This window comes from Neopelma chrysocephalum, unplaced genomic scaffold (genome assembly GCF_003984885.1).
Source record: "Neopelma chrysocephalum unplaced genomic scaffold, ASM398488v2 Primary Assembly neopelma1_97027, whole genome shotgun sequence".
Lineage (NCBI taxonomy): Eukaryota > Metazoa > Chordata > Aves > Passeriformes > Pipridae > Neopelma > Neopelma chrysocephalum.
This window is the reverse complement of record NW_020925669.1, coordinates 230,666-249,926: the sequence shown is the minus strand read 5'-3', so window position 1 is coordinate 249,926 and position 19,261 is coordinate 230,666. Positions and strand designations below refer to the sequence as shown.

Below are 19,261 nucleotides of genomic sequence, written 5' to 3'. Positions count from 1 at the left end.
AAATGTTGCAAGACTTTAACCAAGTTTTTTTTGAAGTCTTCTTAATTGAACTTTGTTTTGTTGTTTATTTGAGGGATGACTGACTTACAAAGCCAATCATACATTTCAAAAATCTTAAAAATTAAGATTTACTTACCACTGCTGGTTTGGAGGTTAATTTTTTCCAAACAGTATTTTGGAGTGCATGTAATCTGATGTTTAGTTTGGTTTGTTGATAATAGCAGCATATGGCATCTCGTTGTTGCCCTATTTAAGGTTCCTAATTTGAGAATCTGCAGGCTGTACTAGAGGAAGTTATCTCAATTGAAAAGGCAAACAAGTAATTCTTGCACTGCTTTTCCTTCCCACCTCTAAATCAGGATAACAATGCGTTGTGTTCCTCTCTGGTATCTGTATTTCACTACCAGCAAGTAATGCAAAGTGAAAATAGCCTTAGTACTGGGTAATCTAAATATGAGATGTGGAACTACAATAGCATTTCTACTGTGGATAAAACAAATTCTGGTTTATCTATGTTTTCTCTTTCTCTTTTTTCTCCTCTGTCCCTCCCGTAGAGGAAGTCTGGAAGGGAAAAGAGAACAGAAGAGTTACAAAGCTCTCTTAGAAGATCCCATGCTGAAGTTCTCAGGACTGTATCAAGATACCTGCTCTGACTTGTATGTAACTTGTCAGGTGTTTGCAGAGGGGAAGCCTCTTGCTCTTCCAGTTAGAACTTCCTACAAGGCTTTCAGCACTAGATGGAAGTAAGTGACTTACCTTTTATTTCCTCTTAGTTGCTGGGGCATCAAGTTTTATGGGTAGATATATATATATGATTTTTATTTCTGTCAGAAAGATTTGTTTTCTGTTGTCTTCTTCAAATGAGTTATGTTTTTTCAAGTGTCTGTATTGGTTAGTGTTACCCTGACAGCACAGTATGAATATTTTGATGTAATAGGTAAGTGATAAAATTGTTACTTTTGTTGTTACTTTGTTGTTTTTAAAATTGTTACCTGGGCATGTTTTACTATCTAAGTGACTACTGAGGCCCGGACTAGCACATTTTCATGCTGTTTGCTGACAGCCTTGTCACTTAGTCATCAAGCCAGACTATTTTTCTTTTGGTCTCTTACCTTTTAGTCATGCTGAAGACAAGTATTTGAATGCTTAAAGCCTGCAGGAAAATAGTCCTTATGCCCTTGGAAATTCATATTCTGAGGAGAATTTGGGTTGCATAAACTAATACAGAGTAACTTGAATTCTAAAGCTTTATGACTAATAAAAAGTGTTTCTCTGCAGCTGGAATGAGTGGCTGAAGCTGCCTGTGAAGTATCCAGACTTGCCTCGCAATGCACAGGTGGCTCTGACCATCTGGGATGTGTATGGACCTGGTAAAGCAGTTCCTGTGGGAGGAACAACAGTCTCACTCTTTGGGAAATATGGGTATACTGCTTTTTCTTCTGTGGTGCACTTTTGAAGCTTGCTTGTGAATAGCAAGGTAGCAGTGGTTATAAGAGAGACGTTTTTAAATCTTTTCTAAACCACGTTAACAATTACATGTTTGAAAAATCAGATACATAGATTATTTACTCTATTTCTTCCTGACTCTAATTTCATTCATGCTACAGTGTGGTATAAATGAACTCTTCTTCTGTGTAACACCAATTGATTTAGTTGGCTTGCAATTGGGCGGCTGATGTAGTGGTATTTATAGGGAATAAAATATCACTCAGTAAATCAGGGGTTTTCAAAGTTATTATTCTATGGTCCAGTAGAGGGTACATCAAAAGGATCTTTACTGAGTGCAAAGGAGACTTAAAAAAAAGGATATTGTTTGAGGAAAATTATGAGGCGCTGGTACTTTTTGTGGTTTAGGGTGAATGTTAAATTTTGGATAGTCCAGCATTGTAGTGTTCCTGTAAACTGTGACGTGAACAGTTTACAAGTATATGCAACAAGAGATGCTGTTGTATCCTTCTTCTCCTTGCTCATCCACTCAGCTGGGATATATTCCCTTCTATACAACTGACTTTAAGCAAGTTTCTGACTACTGGGAGTCTGTATCATTGAGTATTTAGCAAACAGATGTGAGGGAGGAGGTGTAAAGGCTAATGAGGTGAAAAAAAGACTGGGAACACTTTCCTAGTAAGTACATAATGTTGGAAAATGGGAAAAAGTGGCCTCTTTTAACCAGTGGATAAAAAATAATGAGGTTAAACTGAAGTGCAGGAGAAGTTTGGATTAGCAGTGGGAAAGCTGTTCTAATGATGCTTGAATGCAGAAAGTGATTGTAGAGGGAGAGGTTGTATCTCTGTTACTGAGGATACTTCCTTGACAAAAATAATTGACATTGTCTTAGGGCAGAAAATTGTACTAGGTAAATTGGACTGTACCCCAAAGACAGCTGGTAGTTCTTAAAACATTAGAGCACAGCACATGGAAAAAGGTAGAAGTAAAGTAAATTTATAAGTCTTATTTGCAGCATGTTGGACTTGGAGGAAATAGACAGAGAGACAGCAGTAAAAAACTTTTGAATTTTGTAGTTTGTAAATGGAAACCTTGTGATGTGTAAATTTAAGGTCAGATGGTCCTTCTCATTGTTATTTCTCATTTTTAAGGGTTGACTTTTTAAAGTGTTCGTTTCAGTTGTATTTACCTGAAGTTGTTAGAGTGAAGTGATCAGCTATGGCAAAGGTAATGCACTTGATTTCTTGGAGCGTCTTTTATAGGTGGATCAGCACAAATATGCAAGGGAAGCAGGGTTTTGCAGAGAGAAGACGTGGTCGATTACCCTGCAAAGTTCTGTTCACTGCACACTTTCAATTATCAATTCAATTTCAAGCATAGATGGAGAAAATGGTGTGTGGAGGGTTGTGGCTTTTTTTTTTTTCTTAGTGTTTTTTTTTTTTTATTTGGCAGCTCAGAAGGCTGTTTTATGTCAGTTGACCTTCAAATGAAACTTAGGTAGCTTTTTAGTTGATGTTTTTGGGGGTTTGGCAGACCTAAAGTTACTATTATAATTTGCACATCAAGAGAAATACTTTCTGCTTCATTACAAATAATAAAGCTACGAAGGTTGAGCTCTGTCCTCGGTTTGTGTTTGTACCACCCCACTGACTTTGGGAATTACCCATTTATCTTCCACTTGCTAAATAAATTATCTCAGACTTAATATTTCTTCTAAACTCTATGTGCCAGTAAAATGAAGGCTGGAGGGGGCACAAGGTGCAAGTCACTTTTGCAGTAGAGTTCAATTATGAACTTTTGTAGTTTTGGCAAAGCAAGCTGCTTCATTTTGTAGCAACTGCTGATGTATTTCGATTCCTGACAGCTGTATTACTTTGAATTTACTGAAGTGATTCCTCGTTTTTCCCTGCAGGATGTTTCGACAAGGAATGCATGACTTGAAAGTCTGGCCCAACGTGGAAGCTGATGGCTCGGAGCCCACCAAAACTCCTGGGAGAACCAGCAGCACAGTCTCTGAAGATCAAATGAGCCGCTTAGCAAAGGTAATGGAATAGCAAGTAACTTCTAAAATGTATGTGACAAACTTGCACTTCAATGGGGTGAAAGGAAGACAGGCTGCCCATTCTGTTTTCTCATGCGAAAGCTCCCTTCCTTTTGTTGTTTAGGTATTTCACAGGGTTTATACGAAGGAGCGAACTAGATCATGCTCTGAAGTGTTTTTTGAAAGGGGACATATGAGTAACTTCTATTACACAGAGCATTCTGTTGCAACAGTTTAACAACCAAATTCCATCAGATTTAGTAAGAATATCTCTTACCAGTAACTTGTGAGGACAGTCTAGTTTCTTTCAGAAGCCATCCTTCAGCTTTAAAGCTGTCTGATGCAGTGTTTACGTTAGAAAGAACTTGAATAGAACTGCAAAAATTAGCCCAAGTTTCATTCATTTCAGCTCATGAATATGTATTTATATTAGTATTTTATTCTCCAAGCTTTTGATGACAGAGTATATTCTTGCCATCAAAACTACTGCTGCAATTGATCAGAAGATATTAGTTATTGAAATGTTTTGCTAGTTGATCTCTTGATTATTCAGGTAAGATTACCCCAAACTTTACAAACCACTCAATCCACTTACTCTCTGAGCTTTCTTCTTAGTCTTGATCTCTTAGTTTTCATCCTCACCTTTGTACAACTTCCACTGAAAATAAGTCCAGTGCCATAAATGCATTCACTTTCTCATCTAGACATTTATCACAGCAATAAATTAACTTTCATCTAGGGTCTGTCTTTTATTAGTTCACATAGAATTTATAATGGAAAACTCATTAAAGCCACTTGATCATAGTAGAATAAATCCCCTCTGGCCTACAGAATCGCTGTAGAGAGACACTAAATATCAGGGCTTGCTTACGGTTCATCAAATGGTTACATGATGTACAAAGTGGGTTTCTGAGAAAGGGTTTTACAGTGTAGACCTTCCCTTTCATGTTAGTTCTGTTAAGCAAACATTAGAACTTTCTTATTTATACTCTCTAGCTCAAGAAGCACAAATAATGTGGACTATTTCGGTCTTAAAATAGCTGGTTCTGCTGTAGCCTGTTTGTTTCCTCAAAGCCTCTGAGCAATAGGAGGGAATCCTTCTTTCACATCCCATTTGAGAGTTGTAGTTAATGGCTAACAAAAAGCTGATAATATCACTGCCCCCATTCTTTTCTTCTGAAAGCTGTTTTGGGAGATACTAATTTCTGAAAGATGAGAGTGTTCTCATTGGTATTTTGTTGTGGTCTTTTATAAAAACATTTTACCATCAGATGCCAACGAAATGAGTAGGGTTTTTGGGTGGTGTGTCTGTGGGAGTTTTCATTTGCACAGCTGTTTACACAGCAGAGGAGGTTCTTGTGATATGACATTCTTAAATAGCCATTGTTTGAGCACAATCAGCCTCAGTTTTTCTAGGACTTATCAATTGCTGAATGCCTCCTCATGCTATTCTGTGTGAAGGTATATTTAAACATAGGTAAGAGGATAACAAGTAACTCTTGAGCTTGTTGAAGGACCTTTTCTCTGTCTAAAAGATAACTTTTTTCTGGACATGCTCTTAGTTCATGTCTGTATGTGGTATTTATTATTACAGGGAATTTTTATAAAATCAGTGACTGGCTGGTGAAGGAGTTGCATCCTTTTACCTTCACTGATTGGTACTACGGCAAGTCTCCCTTTTCATGTTGAGGTAGCATACCGTTGTGCTCTTGCAAAACACATGAATGTTGCTGGTAAAATTGCTACTGATGAGAAAGCCATGGCTTGGCATCCTGGAGGCATTGTGAATGTAGATTTTTTGTATACTAAGGAATATTAATGAGAAGAGTGTGGAGTACATTATCATGCTCAAATATTAATGACATTAAGATATCCCTCCCATGAGCAGTGTGTTAATTTATTCTGCTTAAACTAAAACTACTCTTAAGTTCTTTTTGATCCATTCATTTCCCTCACACCTTCTGCTGGCTGAATGAAATTAGGTAATAATAATGTTGAGACACTATCTAAAGGGATGCCTCTTATTTAGTAGCAGATGATGAGTAGTTCTTTCCCTGAAGGGAATGCACTACCTTCTCTCTTATTTTAAGCTTTAAATATTAATCCAAGAGAACAGTTCTTCATGTGTACATATATGCCTACAGATCTCCTGGGTCTTGTATGCAGACCTAATTAATTGCTGTATTATGACTTTTTTCCTCTGTAAGAGAGGCTTAGAGGTTTAAGATACTAATGATTTTCTTCTAAAACATACAAAATTACTTTTTTTCCTTTATTCTCTAGTGCAGTGAACAAGAAAATGAACTAAGAATTTGTGACCAAGTTATCTAAATAACATTTTTTGTTCCCAGGACTTTGATAAATGCTATCCTCAATCTTTGTGTCAATGCTATATGCAAATATGTGGTGTTCTGAAAACTTTGATGCTTTGGTTTAAGGTGAGGCTTAGAGGGGCTGCCTTGAGTAAGTAAGTAAGAAAAATATTTTTCTTAGATAAAAAAACAGCAGAGAGTAACTTAGAAGTGGATAGAGTGGTGGACGTGGAAGGGTAAAGAATGTCTTCATCGCTAAGGAATTTCTTCATTGCTGAGAGTGAGAAGACCTGTTCTGTGCACTATATACGGCATTTTTGAATGCATTAAGTGATGATGTCCAACCTGTCTGAAACAGCATTTTGGGTTATAACTGGTGTGCTTGCTGCTGGTTCTCTGCTTTTGAAGTGTATGGTGAAGTTGCATTTGAGGCAAAGGCCAAGTCCTGTATTATCCTTTTAGTACAATCCTGCCACATTCCGTCTCTGCAATATTGCTGAGATAAAATTTGATGAACTGGCTGCAGAATATAGCATAAGATGGCAAAAAAATTTATTACTCTGTTGTGCTCCTGTTTACATTACATTCAGCTAAGCTGAAAGAACCCAGAGACTGAATTTTTGTGCTTTGTTTACATCCAACATCCTGAAGTTTTATTAAGGATTAGACTTTGCCATGCCCCCTGTCTCGTCCTTCCTTTTCTTTTTGTACTGTTAAGTTTCTGAAGTTTGTGGAGCCTGAAGACTAGCTGTTCCAGAGTTTACTGGAGACAAACTAAATGAGAAAAGCCCCTACTATATGCTGAATGGAGTTAATTCTTCGAAGTTGCAATGGTCTTCCAAACTTTGCATCAAAATGTAACTCCTTGTATGAAACTGTGCTGTGGTCTGGAGCCTAAAGAAATGCTAGGTGAATCAGCTGCTGCAAGCAAACAGTCTCATAGTTGTTACTGGATTGTGTTTCTGTGTTTCATGGAACGAGTTGAGAACAAAGGACATCAAATGCTCGTGGCTAGTTTACTGTTTAGTTCCTCTTGAAATGGCCAATCCCTAGCAAATCTGGAGATCAGTTAAAAAAATAAAAAAGGCAGGATTTTTCTCCCAGCTGAATAGCTTTTTAGTTGCTTTTTAAATTGTGGCTGCTTTTGATTAGTCCTTTACTTTAGTAGAGCTGAGAACTGTAGTTGAGGATTAATATTCAGTGGAAAATTTTAAACCTCGTCTGTAGTAGACTTAGTAGGAACTAAGAATCAGAAAAGCTAAATTAGATAACATGTTTGTGAAATGAATGATAGTTGGCATTCAGAGCTAATGCTGTGCTTGCTTTCATTAGTAATCTGCCTTAAAATTTAATTCCAGTCTTGAGAAGGTGCAGAGGCCATGGTGGGGGCTGTAGCGTTTTCTGGCTCTTTCTAGCATAAACTTTTTCTAAGAAAACTAAATTATTTGGGAGTTTCATTTCCTGCTTAGAGGTAGGAACCAGTATCCAAAGTTTGCTAGACCCAAATTAAACCCTGGGGAGTTGAATAAGAGAAAAAAGAACCCAAAGGACTTGTTTTAAATGTCAGGATGTCACTGGGGAAAGTGACCAAGCAAGATGGTCTGTTGTTGGATATGAAGGGGCAGTTGATAGGTGTGTGAAAAGACAAGTCTTAAATCTTCTGTCTTGTTTTTCTCTTGGGTGGGTAGGTTGACCACAGAACAAAGCTAGGGAAATAGTAGTTGTAATCTTTCCCTTAATAAGAACAATTCTGACAGGTCTCTTCACTAGCCATTTTCTAGACATATACTATTTTCTTTAAGACATGACGAAACTTAGTCTTCTAGTACCTCTGCATCTCCTCTTGCATATCACAAGAATTACTGATTTTTTGAAGATCACTTGTGATTTCTGAGGAGCTGAAAAGATGATCTTATTCGTATTCATGTGGTCTGCTGCTGAATGTTGTGTAAGCAATCACGTGATAATACATCTGAAACTGCAGTTAGTATGTTCACATCTTATCTTCTCTTCCACTCTTAAGTAGTCCTTCAAACAAATCAACATCCTTGCTAGTACTACAGCAATTTGTAGGTGTAGGAGCAAAACCTGAACTGCTTATCAGGTGACTAAAACAAAGAGAAAAGAAACTGTCTATGACTTGCTCTAAGTCTTCAGTTTACCCTTTGTGATCCCAGTCTGGAAACTTGTTTAGGTAAGGCTGACATGGGCAGAATTATTCAATATGGATAGTTTTTGAAATAGCTTATATTTGTTTGGCTTGGTAAGTTTTACTGTATGAAACATAGTAACACAAAATATCTTTTTTATGTGACTTTACTTCAAAAATGGTTTTGATGTGTTAAAAATGCAAAGATGATGTGCTTGGATAATGGTGTTTGCTGTGACTGGTATTTTAGATAGTAGAATTATTTTTATGGCATGGCTTAGCTGTTTTCAAGAATTTACTTTGTGTACACTGTACAAGGTTTTGTGGGGTTTTTTTCCGGTTCCCTTATTTTTTCCCCTGATTTTATGTTACTGTCTCTGTTACATTATAACTTTGGTATTCTTTTTCTTACTCTGAGCAATTTAAATGTTATCATTGTGTTTTTTGGTGCAGCTCACCAAGTCTCACCGGCAAGGTCACATGGTGAAAGTGGACTGGCTGGACAGACTGACCTTTAGAGAAATAGAAATGATCAATGAGGTAGGTCATTGAACATCAGATTTGTAATTTTGGGGGGTTTTAACTTGCTAATATGGAAACTTCCCTTGCTTAGGAGACCAACTCTCAAGTACTTGTCCTGTTTTTCTTTAACTGCCACTGTATATGATAAATAATTCTGTAAGCTTCCAAAGATGATTTTATTTCAGCAATAATAAGAATAGTAGGATAGTTTGGGTTGGGAGGGACATTAAAAGGCCATCTAGTCCATCCCCCCTGCAATGAGCAGGGACATCTTACACTAAATCATGTTGCTCTGGGCCTGCCCAGACTGGCCTCAAATGTTTCTGGGGATGAGGTTTCTACCATCTCTCTGGCCAACCTGTGCCAGTGTCTCACCACTCTCACAGTAAAGAACTTCACCTAATATCCAGTCTAATCTTGCCCTTTGTCAGTGTGAAGTCACTTCCCCTTGTCCAAAGTCCCTCTCTAGCTCTCTTGGAGCCCCTTTAGGCATTGGAAAGGGATCTAAGGTCTTCCTGGATCCTTCTCCAGATGGAACAACCCCAACTCTCAGCCTGTCTCCATAGCAGAGGTGCTTCAGCTCTCACAGCATCTTAATGGCCTCCTCTGGACTCACTCCAGCAGGTCCACATCTCTTTTGTGCTGAGGTCCCAGAGCTGGACACAGCACTCCAGGAGAGGTCTCGCCAGAGCAGAGGGGCAGAATTCCCCCCTCACCTTCTGCCCACGGTGTTCTGGCTGCAGCCCAGCACACAGTTGGTTTCTGAGCAGCGAGTGCACAGTGCCGGGTCATGTCCAGCTTTTCATCCACCAGAACAGACAAGTGTCTTTAGTGTTTTCAGCTTCAAGTAAACCTGATCACAGAAGACAGACTTTATTAATAATTTGGAACAGCGTGGAACAAACACTGTTAGGCATGACTAACTTAGCTCTAGGATTTAGGTTGTGATGGGAAGCTTTTTAGACATATGGTCTGGTCCTTGACTTTAGACCTGTCCAACTCTATTTTTTTAATTTTGGGTATTGAGGAAAGACATCTGTAAGATTTGAGTGAATATTTAAAAAATAATAATATTGTAGTTCAATATCTGAGTGAGATATTAACCCTGACTGAGCAAAATCACCTTCAAACTGTTTAACTCATTATATCCCTCTTGCATCACAGAACTCAGTTTTCTGCTTTGTGCTCTGAGATTTTTATTGTCTTATTTAGAATTAGACCTTTTGGAATCAGATTTTTTGTTTAACTGAAATTTGTGTTTTTATAAACTCTTTAGAATATTTTAGGGTTTTTTTTAGAAACAAACCTATAATCTTTTTTATCTCCCCCTTCTTTTTTTGTTTTCCCCTCTTCACTTACTGCAAAAGTACAGAAAAATAAAAGTTACTAATTCCTAGAGCAGTGCTTTAAATAGAGAACCATTTTGCCTATGCTGAAAAGTCAATCCATTATTAATACATTAAATGAACTGAAATTGCTCACTGTTGAAAGGGATGTGTGGGTTTTTTATTAAATATACATTCATGGTGGTGGTGATGTACAATAACTTCTTTTTTTTTTCCCATCTAGATTCTAAAATTCTAGCACTTTTTCTAGGTAAAGCATCTAAAAAATACATACATGTGCAAATCTTCCTCTGAAAGTGAATGAGCTGCAAATCTAATCTTGTAGTCCAGGCTCACTTGGCATCTTTTATGGTGTTGTCTTAAAAAGTGATTTTTCCCTATCTTCTGTTTTTTGTCTTTGACGTGCATAATTGTATGTAATGATTTAGGGGGGAAAAAAAAAGCAAACACCAACAACCCGGTGGTCACCTGCTTATTTTTTGTTGCATTTTTTCACACCTTTAGCCCACAGTTGGAAGGCTCTGATGAAAAAAGGTTTTTATCTGTTACATGTGGATGTTTATCATGAAGTGGGAATGTGAGGTAGTAAGAATGTCAGGAAGGAGGTGATATGGTCTCGAGTAGTGCTATGAAATGATTAACTGAATAATTGCTACAAAAACTGATAACCTAATTAATCAGTTACAGCACAAAGGAAGTAGGGTAATTGCTGTACTGAGAATGCTGAAGATTGATGCCCTGCAATAAATGATACACATCTGTGGTGGTTCTTTTCTCAGAGGGAAAAGCGAAGTTCCAATTTTATGTACCTGATGATTGAATTCCGCTGCGTCAAGTGTGATGATAAAGAATATGGAATAGTTTACTACGAAAAGGTATGTGCCTTGCAGGCTTTATGGTTGTCCTTAAAAAGCAACATATGCACCTAAAATGGATGGGGTTTTTCTGCTGAGGTGAAATATTCTGCTGCAGGATAGCAGCAGACAGCTGTCAGTGGCAATTGTTTATGTACATACAAATCAAACAGTATAAATGCAACAGGATTGCAGAAGTCAGTCATTTGTGTAATAGACTTCAAGATTACAGAATTTAACAAGTGTGAGTGATTAAAAAGTTTCTGATTTATAGTTCCTTCAGTCATCCAGCAGTACTTTCAGAGTAGCTGTATGTAGAATTATGACTTAGATCAGGAAGAAACGTACCTGTATTGAGTGGTGACTTTCTGAAAGATGAGTTATTAAAACTTTGCACAGGATCTCTGCTGGTGAATATTTTCTGTAAAATGAACAAATATAGAAGCTTAGTTTTCCACGCTGAAAATACTGTGGAAGTAATTGAGTAAAACACTTCTGAGCTGTAATGTCTTGCATCTTTTCTTGCTGTTTACAAAACAGATCTCCAAAGCAATGCCTTCAGTATTTTTTTTGAGTTATAATTTAATGGCGTGAAGGATTAACAGTGAGATTAACAATCAGCAGTGCGGCATTGGAACGCATTATCAGTACTTTTCTGGACCTGTGTGTTGAGGAAAGACCCACTCAGATAGAAAAAGCAGTATATCTGTAATCTCTTTTCAAAGAAAAATGCCTCTTAAATTTTTCAACATGTTTAGATTTGTAAGATGTCAGAAAGTTACTGAGTAATGCAGCTTCATGAGAAGTAGAAAGAAGGTAGAAAAAGAGGCTAGAGTCCTCCTGAGATCAGAATTACTAAGTTTAAGGAGCATCTATTCTGAGAATTTTAAAGAGTCATACTGTAATTCAGTACACAAAAGCGTTAATACAATGGGAAGTGGTTTACAAGTATTTCTCTGTGTGTGACAACATTACCAGTTGACGTGGACAGAAAAGCTGTGATCTAACTTAAAATTCTGGAAGAAGGTAGTGAAAAATACAGTAATAAATGGCAAAAAGCAGGATTCCAAAAATAAAATAAAAATCTGAGAAGATACAGGTGAGAATCTGCTTCAACTGTATGATCTCTTGCAAGTTAAAGCTTGTTTTTTGCTTGACCTTTGGGTGTGTTTTTTGGTTTTTTTGGTGTTTGTTTTTTTTGGGAAGGGGTAGTTGATTTGATTTTCTTTTTGTTGTTTTGTTTTTCTTTTAGTTTAGTTTCTTGGTGAATTTTGGTAATTGTAGTGAAACTGTGCCTTAGGCAGGTGTCTAGGTTATCTCTTTAGCATTTCTTTTTGTGGACTGTAGCTGACCATGCGACCTCTCTCCATGTTTCAAAAATCTTTTTGCTCGTTTCATAGTGCTTCTGTACACTTATCCTAGAACCATCAATTGTAGGGGACAAAACTCCCTTCTCTTACAAATCACAATGAAACCTACAATGTATCAGATTCCCCCATGAAACAAAGTAAAGCTCTTTACTTCTGTGGAAGTCAAGGAAATATTTGTCTGGAGAGCATAACAGAATATGATAAAAACATTTAAATGTTTTACTAACAGTTAGCTTTTTACATGGGAATGTTCTCTACATTTCTCATATCAAACAGATGAGCATGCCTGCTGCGTGGTTTTGTGTCCTCTTGGCTCTTTTCATAAAAGAACATGACATTCCTAAAAATGACTTCTCTCCCTTACCCCCAGCAACCTGCCATTATAGATAAATTGTTCCTGATTTACACACGACTTTTTTTTTTTTCCCATCATTATAGTTTTACAGATGTGCAAGATGCAGGAAAGAAGATTCAGACTTGGAGCATGCATCTTTATTTTGACAGATGTTTCTGAAGCATGTTAAGAGTGCATGGAACAGAATAACTATGAATTGTCTGCTCTTGTGGAAATAAAGTAATTGAATGTGTAATAGTACATATTAGAGCTATACCTAACTGCAGTTTGAGGGATTTGTTGTTATTAAGTAGCTTTTCAACAATTTCTTGACCCTATTCTGACAGCAGTAGGAAATGGTACATAAATTAGTGCCTGTTTTTTCGATTTTGTCATGCTTCCAATTACAGCCTGCAGTATATGTATGGGGCATCACCAATCCAGTGCACTGAGCATAATGAAAGTGGGTTCTGTTGTCACCTGCCTGTGACCGATAGTCAAAGTGGAGATTACTTGTCACACTTTTGTTGATGTATTTGTTTTCAAGTGTTTAGGAAGAAGTAGCCTGTTAAACAGCGGCTGATAGAATTTGAGATTCTTTGACTCGACATTCAATTACAATGAAGTGAAGTGGCAGTGTCTCTTTCTGTGTTCTCTGTTGACTTCATTTTAATACAGCACCCAAGACGTGAGGGATACAGTCAGCGAGTAATGAGAGCATCTCTCCTGGTTCTCCATTTAGGCAGAAATTCAGTGTGACTTACCAAGAACAAATAACATCAGCATTTATCATTTATGTGTTTTTGGGCAGATTTCAAGTGAAACTTGTGTTTGAATAAATGGTTGCACTGCTGCATCCAGTTTATTGAAAAGAAAAGGAAAAGTTTGATTATCAGAGACCTTTTCATGGATTTCAAGAAAGAAAAAGTAGTGTCTGCAGCACTACTTGTCCTTTTACTTTTTGTGTGGGATCTCATTGGTGTTACTTGAAATGATGTTTTGGTTAAATAATGAGATAATTAGAACCTCCTTATTTACTGATGTTGCAAAACTGATTTTCAGGCAAGTACAGAAGAATGTTGTTGGTTTGGAAAATTCTGCAAATTTTGTCAACTGTCTTAAACTCTAATATTTATATAAAGTCACACACACTGACCTTAATGTAGTGAAATACCTCTATAGCTCTGTAACACAGCAGTTTAAAGCAAGTTAGTGCTGTTTAGTGTTGATGTTGCTTTTCTGGTGGCAGAATAAAGTCAGATATGGCAACACACTTTCTAAGTCAGATATGGCAACACACTTTCTGAGCCCTTTCTAATAAAGAATGGTGTGAAACAAGGCTGCGTTCTCGCTCCTACCCTATTCACAATCTTTTTCAGTATGATGCTTCAAAGGGCCTCGGCAGACCTCGATGATCAGGACGGTATCTACATTCGATATCGTACTGATGGAAGCCTATTCAACCTAAGGCGACTGAAGGCCCACACTAAGACCCTAAACCATCTTGTCCGGGAGCTGCTCTATGCTGATGACGCCGCCCTTGTTGCCCACACAGAAGCAGCTCTGCAGCGTTTAACATCCTGCTTTGCAGAGGCTGCTGAGCTCTTTGGGCTGGAAGTCAGCTTAAAGAAGACAGAAGTTCTCCATCAGCCTGCACCTCAGGAAGTCCCCCACCGTCCCCACATCACCATCGGCCAGTCAGAACTCAATTCAGTCCAACAGTTTAATTACCTAGGCAGCCTCATCTCCTCAGATGGTAAGATTGATGGGGAGATAGACAATAGGTTAGCGAAGGCATACAGTGCTTTTGGAAAACTCCATAAACGAGTTTGGCGTAATAAACACTTGAAGAAAAGCACCAAGATCAGTGTTTACAGAGCCATAGTGCTGTCTACTCTTTTATATGGTTCCGAATCATGGGTCATCTACCGCCACCACCTGCGTCTCCTAGAACGCTTCCATCAACGCTGCCTCCGTATAATCCTTAACATCCATTGGTCAGACTATGTGACCAATACATCTGTTCTTGAACAGGCAGCAATTACGAGTATTGAGGCCATGCTCCTGAGAACGCAACTGCGTTGGGCAGGGCACATCTCTAGGATGAAGGACCACCGCCTCCCTAAGATCCTGCTCTATGGTGAACTTGCCACTGGCTGCCGCAAGAGAGGAGCTCCAAAGAAAAGATACAAGGACTCCCTGAAGCAACAACTCAGCCTCGGGCATATTGATCACCATAACTGGTCCACTCTGGCCTCTAATCGGGAGGCCTGGAGACAGACCATTTATAACGCTGCTGATGCTTTTGAGAAGGCACGCAGGATCACTCTTGAGGAGAAAAGACAACGCAGAAAGAATCGAACCTTGCAGAATATACCATCTAAGGAGTCTTTCTGCTGTGTCTTTTGCAACCGGACATGCCTTTCTCGTATTGGCCTTTTTAGCCACCAACGCGCTTGCATGAAAAATGGGTAGAGCCCTTCCCAAATCTTCGTTCGTGAAGCCTAGCCATGGGGGGGGGGGGTGGCAGAATAGCAGGTCGTCCCAGGTTCTGGCTGCTTTGGGGAGTGATGCAGCCAAGAGCAGCAGATTCATGGAGTGAGGAGGTTGCTGCAGGCCCAGTGTCTGCACCATGTTCTTGTTTTTGGGAACTGGCTTTCATCACATCCCACGGGACTGGATGACTGTTGGCAGGTGGAGGATGTCACGGATTTCTAAAACTTCCATGATGTGAGCTAAAGCTCACTACGTGGGGATAACAGGAAAGACACTTCAAAAGCACACACCTGACAAAATTCAAGTGGTAATTTAGGCACTGGTGTGGTTTAGTAAGTTTCTATGGTCAGGGTTATGGTGCTGCATGTGATGCTCTCCAGGTATGACAGAGTTAGAGCTGTATATTAATCCAGTCAAAAGGGTAGTTCAACAGTTGACATCCTTTACAAGAAAATTCATTATGCCTACTTGAGGTTTTCGTGAAACAGTCTCCTGGAAAATGTTGACTCCTGACACAGTTACTTGTCCCACAAATCTTGGCAAAACCTGGTTTCATAGCCTTTGGTTGAGGCTTTGTTCTGTAACACGATGAAACGCTGGGAACAATTTTCCTGGTGCTTGACCTTGGTGCTTAGAACCTTTCAGCGTTGCTGTTAAGTCTAATCTAACTGCATTCAAGGAGTTTAAAGAGCAGTCATTATAATTATTCTTTTGAAAGGTTCAAAAAAGAGATGCCAGCAATGAGTGTAGAAATCATTCTTCTAACACTAGTCTTGGAAAAAAATCCCCTATCTTTATTTTAGAGGGTGTTATAAACATTTGGACATGAGGCACTGGAAGGCTTTACACCTTTTTTAGTTTTGTAGGTAAGCAGACTTTAGATAATAGTGCTTTTGTCCTTCTCATCCTGATGAGTTCTGAGTTGTTAGTAGCTGTCATAGACTTCTGATTATGGGGTAGGTGTTCCACTTTCACCAGCCTCTAAGCTTTCCTTTTACAATTTACATATCTGAATTTTTTTCACTGAGGGAAAGGTGTAGTAGTGTAGGGTGCTTATCCCTAGGGAATCCATGTGGGACATGGATGTTAAAAGAAGGTTTTAAATGGAGTGGAAACTTGTCACTGGGGCATTGGAATTCTTTGTTTTTACATTAAGGAAAAGTCAGAGTGCAGCCTTATTATGGTTTTGAATTGGAAGATAAAGAATTAGTAGATAGAAATCGGTCTCTCTACTTGTTGTCTCTTGTCACCAGATGCGTTTATGAAGATAAGAATTGCCCACCGCCAACACTTCCATTGTTTTTTATATAGTTTGACTTTGTAAAACTACATCAACATGATCTGAACATTTTGTCTGGTGAGATGGCAAAGGTTTAGTACAATGTGAATGCTGATCTGTCACTGTGGCTCCAGCTCAGTTCAATCTATTGTTACAGTGAGGCAGCAGTACTTTGTTATTATAGAAGTACCTTGGAAATACTGTTAATTCTATGCAATTAGGTCAAAGCTAAGTTCATTATTTAGGCAGTATGGTTTTAGAGCAGAGAAACTGTAAGCAAATGTCCTCATGGTCCTCTTCAATGTTTGCATGCATTCTTTTTTTTTAAAGACTAATTGGAAAAGCAGTCCTGCTCATGTTTTGGAACCATCACCAACCACATCCAGATTGTATGTTTATTTCCCTTAACTACAAATGGTGCATGTGTTCTTACTGCTTTTATTTTGACTGTAAAATTGTTACTTCACAAAGGCATAGGACACTAAGAAATGTAATAAAAGTGTCTTTCTGAACATGCATTTTGATAATAAGAGATATTTAACTGTAGTCAGTGAGACAAAATTTATGTAGGTGGAGAAAAAATGTTTCTCCTGGAAGGCTAATGGCAATTTTAACTCATGTTTCTCATTGGTGATGACTGATTCTTTTCTTCCCCTTGAAACAAGCCTCTCTTTTGAAAGTTACCTCTGAAAATTATAGAAGCAAAGCTATCCCAAGAGGCATATGTGATTGGAAAAAGAAAAAAAAAAAGGAATGCGGGGGCAGAAATTACTGCAAAGTTGCCTCAGAGTTACATTACTGAAGGAAACATTGGTATGTCAAAAGAACCTTATTCTGGGCTGAAATTTACAGCAAAGAAAATGAGGACAAACTTAAGTATAAATAGATTGTAGCACACATTATGGTGGTGTTGTCTTGTTTTGTGTTTTACTATTTTATACTGTCTTTTAAATTAAATGTTCTTTTGTAACTCATGGCAATTAATGCTTCTTTACACTTCTAAGTTTAAAAAGCCCAAAACCACACTGCTGTGATAAACTGAGGAAGAACAACAGAGTTGTTGGCTTTGTTATGTAGTGGCAAGCTTTTAATTTCTTTTTCTTCTCCCTGCTTCAAACAGGAATCTTTTACGTTCTCCCTTCCTTTATTTATGAAGCACAGGTTAGACCCATCTAAGGAAGGCCTCTGGAACCCCTATAGATAGGTACATGTATATCTTCCTAAATTTGTCCGTGTTGAACTTTTAGGAAGTTTTTTTCTGCAACATGGCAGTTATTCCTAGGATATTATTTTGTTTTGGTGGAAATACAGAACCTGGTTTAGTTTCTTTTTGTGCTTCCACAGGACATGTGTAATGATAATGGCAAATTTTTCCACTCATCTGTGATGCCAGCAGAGTAGTGAGTTGCCAAGCTGTATCTCCTCGGGTGAACTTCCATCTCTCTTGCCACAATGTGTATCATCTGGGAAAAATAAAAATAGAAACATTCCATCTTTTATTTTCTTTTTTTCCTTTATAACTGTCAAATAAGGTGCAGTTTTATCATTCTTTCACTGTAGTACAATTCACTGTGCAATAATACATCTTTAACTTTTTGTCATTCAGGATGGTGATGAGTCATCTCCAATTCTAACAAGTCCTGAAATTGTTAAGATTCCAGATCCCCAGATGTCTATGGTAAGCATGCTCCCTGTAATACCATGTGTATTTTTGTTGAACTTTTCATAGAGATGAAAGCTTGATGTCTTGATTACTTTAAAATTCCAGTGGAAAGATGTATTTGACCAGTTGAGAAATATCAGTGGTTTTGAATTTTATAATTTCTTTTTCTTTTTCTGCTGCTGCTAGTTTAAAATAAAAGAATTGATTTAATGCTTATGTTCTTCTGCTCCTTTCCTTACTTAATGTGCTTGCTTCTGACGTGTATGTAGGAAAGCAGAGAAGGGGGACTGTTGGCAAAAGAGGGTGGGAATATAAGGTAAGAGGGAGCTGAAGAAGAGAAAAGTAGAATTTAGAGGCTGGTGCAGTAACTCTTGGTCAATTCATCTGTTAAAATATTTTCTCCCTACGCTCTCTTGTATGTTGTCTTTCATGTAGACAGTGCCTAAATACAGTTCTAGAAAAGATTTCCATTATTGTGGATGCCAATTCAGTGGGACTGGTATTGGCAGCTTTGGGAACCTTAATGTAAGTGGGCTTGTACTGGCAACACTGTTTGAGCACCTTGTAATCTAACACTGCAAGAGCAAGTCTGACAATGCTGGAAACTGCCTTGGCTGCTGAAATCTCATTGGCACTGTGGCTCCTATTGTGTCTCCTACTGTTTCTAACATGGTATTAACAGTGGGACAAGTTTTTGAGATGTTTTTCTTGCATACAAAGCTTTATGCTGCAAACATCATCCTGAAAAGATGTTTTTGAAGTGTCTAGCACGTTTGAGTGCTGTCAATCACGTATGTGTTGACTGAAACGCTTACATTTTGCAGCAATTCACCAGAAGGCAAGGTAGAGTTTGTTAACTGTGTGAAGTCATAAACCAAAACAAACCCTCAAAAATCCTGACAACCCTTCACCTGGTATTAAAGCAGTTTTTTGTAAAACAAACAGTCAAAAGACCAGAAGGCACTGTAGTTTTAGATGTGAATTTTAACTGCCATGCATTTTTCCAAGAGGCTGGTGATCTTCGCTAGATGGTTTCATTTCAGTAGTAATTTTCTGTGACTGAGTATTTGTAAATACTGACTTACCCTCTGCGTTTAGGAGAACTTAGTAGAAAGCAAACATCACAAGCTTGCTCGAAGTTTAAGAAGTGGACCTTCTGATCATGACCTGAAGCCTAATGCAACTACACGAGATCAGCTTAATGTAAGTCAGTCATATGATGTCTAAATTCAGTTTTATTAGGTAGATTAGTGATAATATATTTGATAATATATTGTTAGTCATAATATATTTAATTGGTGACAAGTTAATTTCAGTTTATAGAAAACCATTAATGATGAAATATTGTTAAGTGTTTGTTACAAAGGCTTAGTTAGAAGGGTCCAGCTCAGAAAAGAACAGAAGGTACTTGCTAATTTTTTTGTAAAACAGTTTTGGGTAGGTGAGAAT

The 19,261-nt window shown here is 38.0% G+C and overlaps 1 protein-coding gene across 1 annotated transcript in view; it reads left to right on the top strand.

Moving 5' to 3' along the window:
• The window catches only part of PIK3C3 (phosphatidylinositol 3-kinase catalytic subunit type 3), a 68,896-nt gene that overhangs the window by 1,606 nt on the left and 48,029 nt on the right, over positions 1-19,261 (top strand). Inside the window, exons 2-8 of the mRNA XM_027671047.1 lie at positions 555-743; positions 1,279-1,422; positions 3,359-3,488; positions 8,402-8,488; positions 10,596-10,691; positions 17,756-17,827; positions 18,911-19,015. Of these exons, the coding sequence (XP_027526848.1) occupies positions 555-743; positions 1,279-1,422; positions 3,359-3,488; positions 8,402-8,488; positions 10,596-10,691; positions 17,756-17,827; positions 18,911-19,015 (823 nt within the window). The remainder of the gene's footprint in view (positions 1-554; positions 744-1,278; positions 1,423-3,358; positions 3,489-8,401; positions 8,489-10,595; positions 10,692-17,755; positions 17,828-18,910; positions 19,016-19,261) is intronic.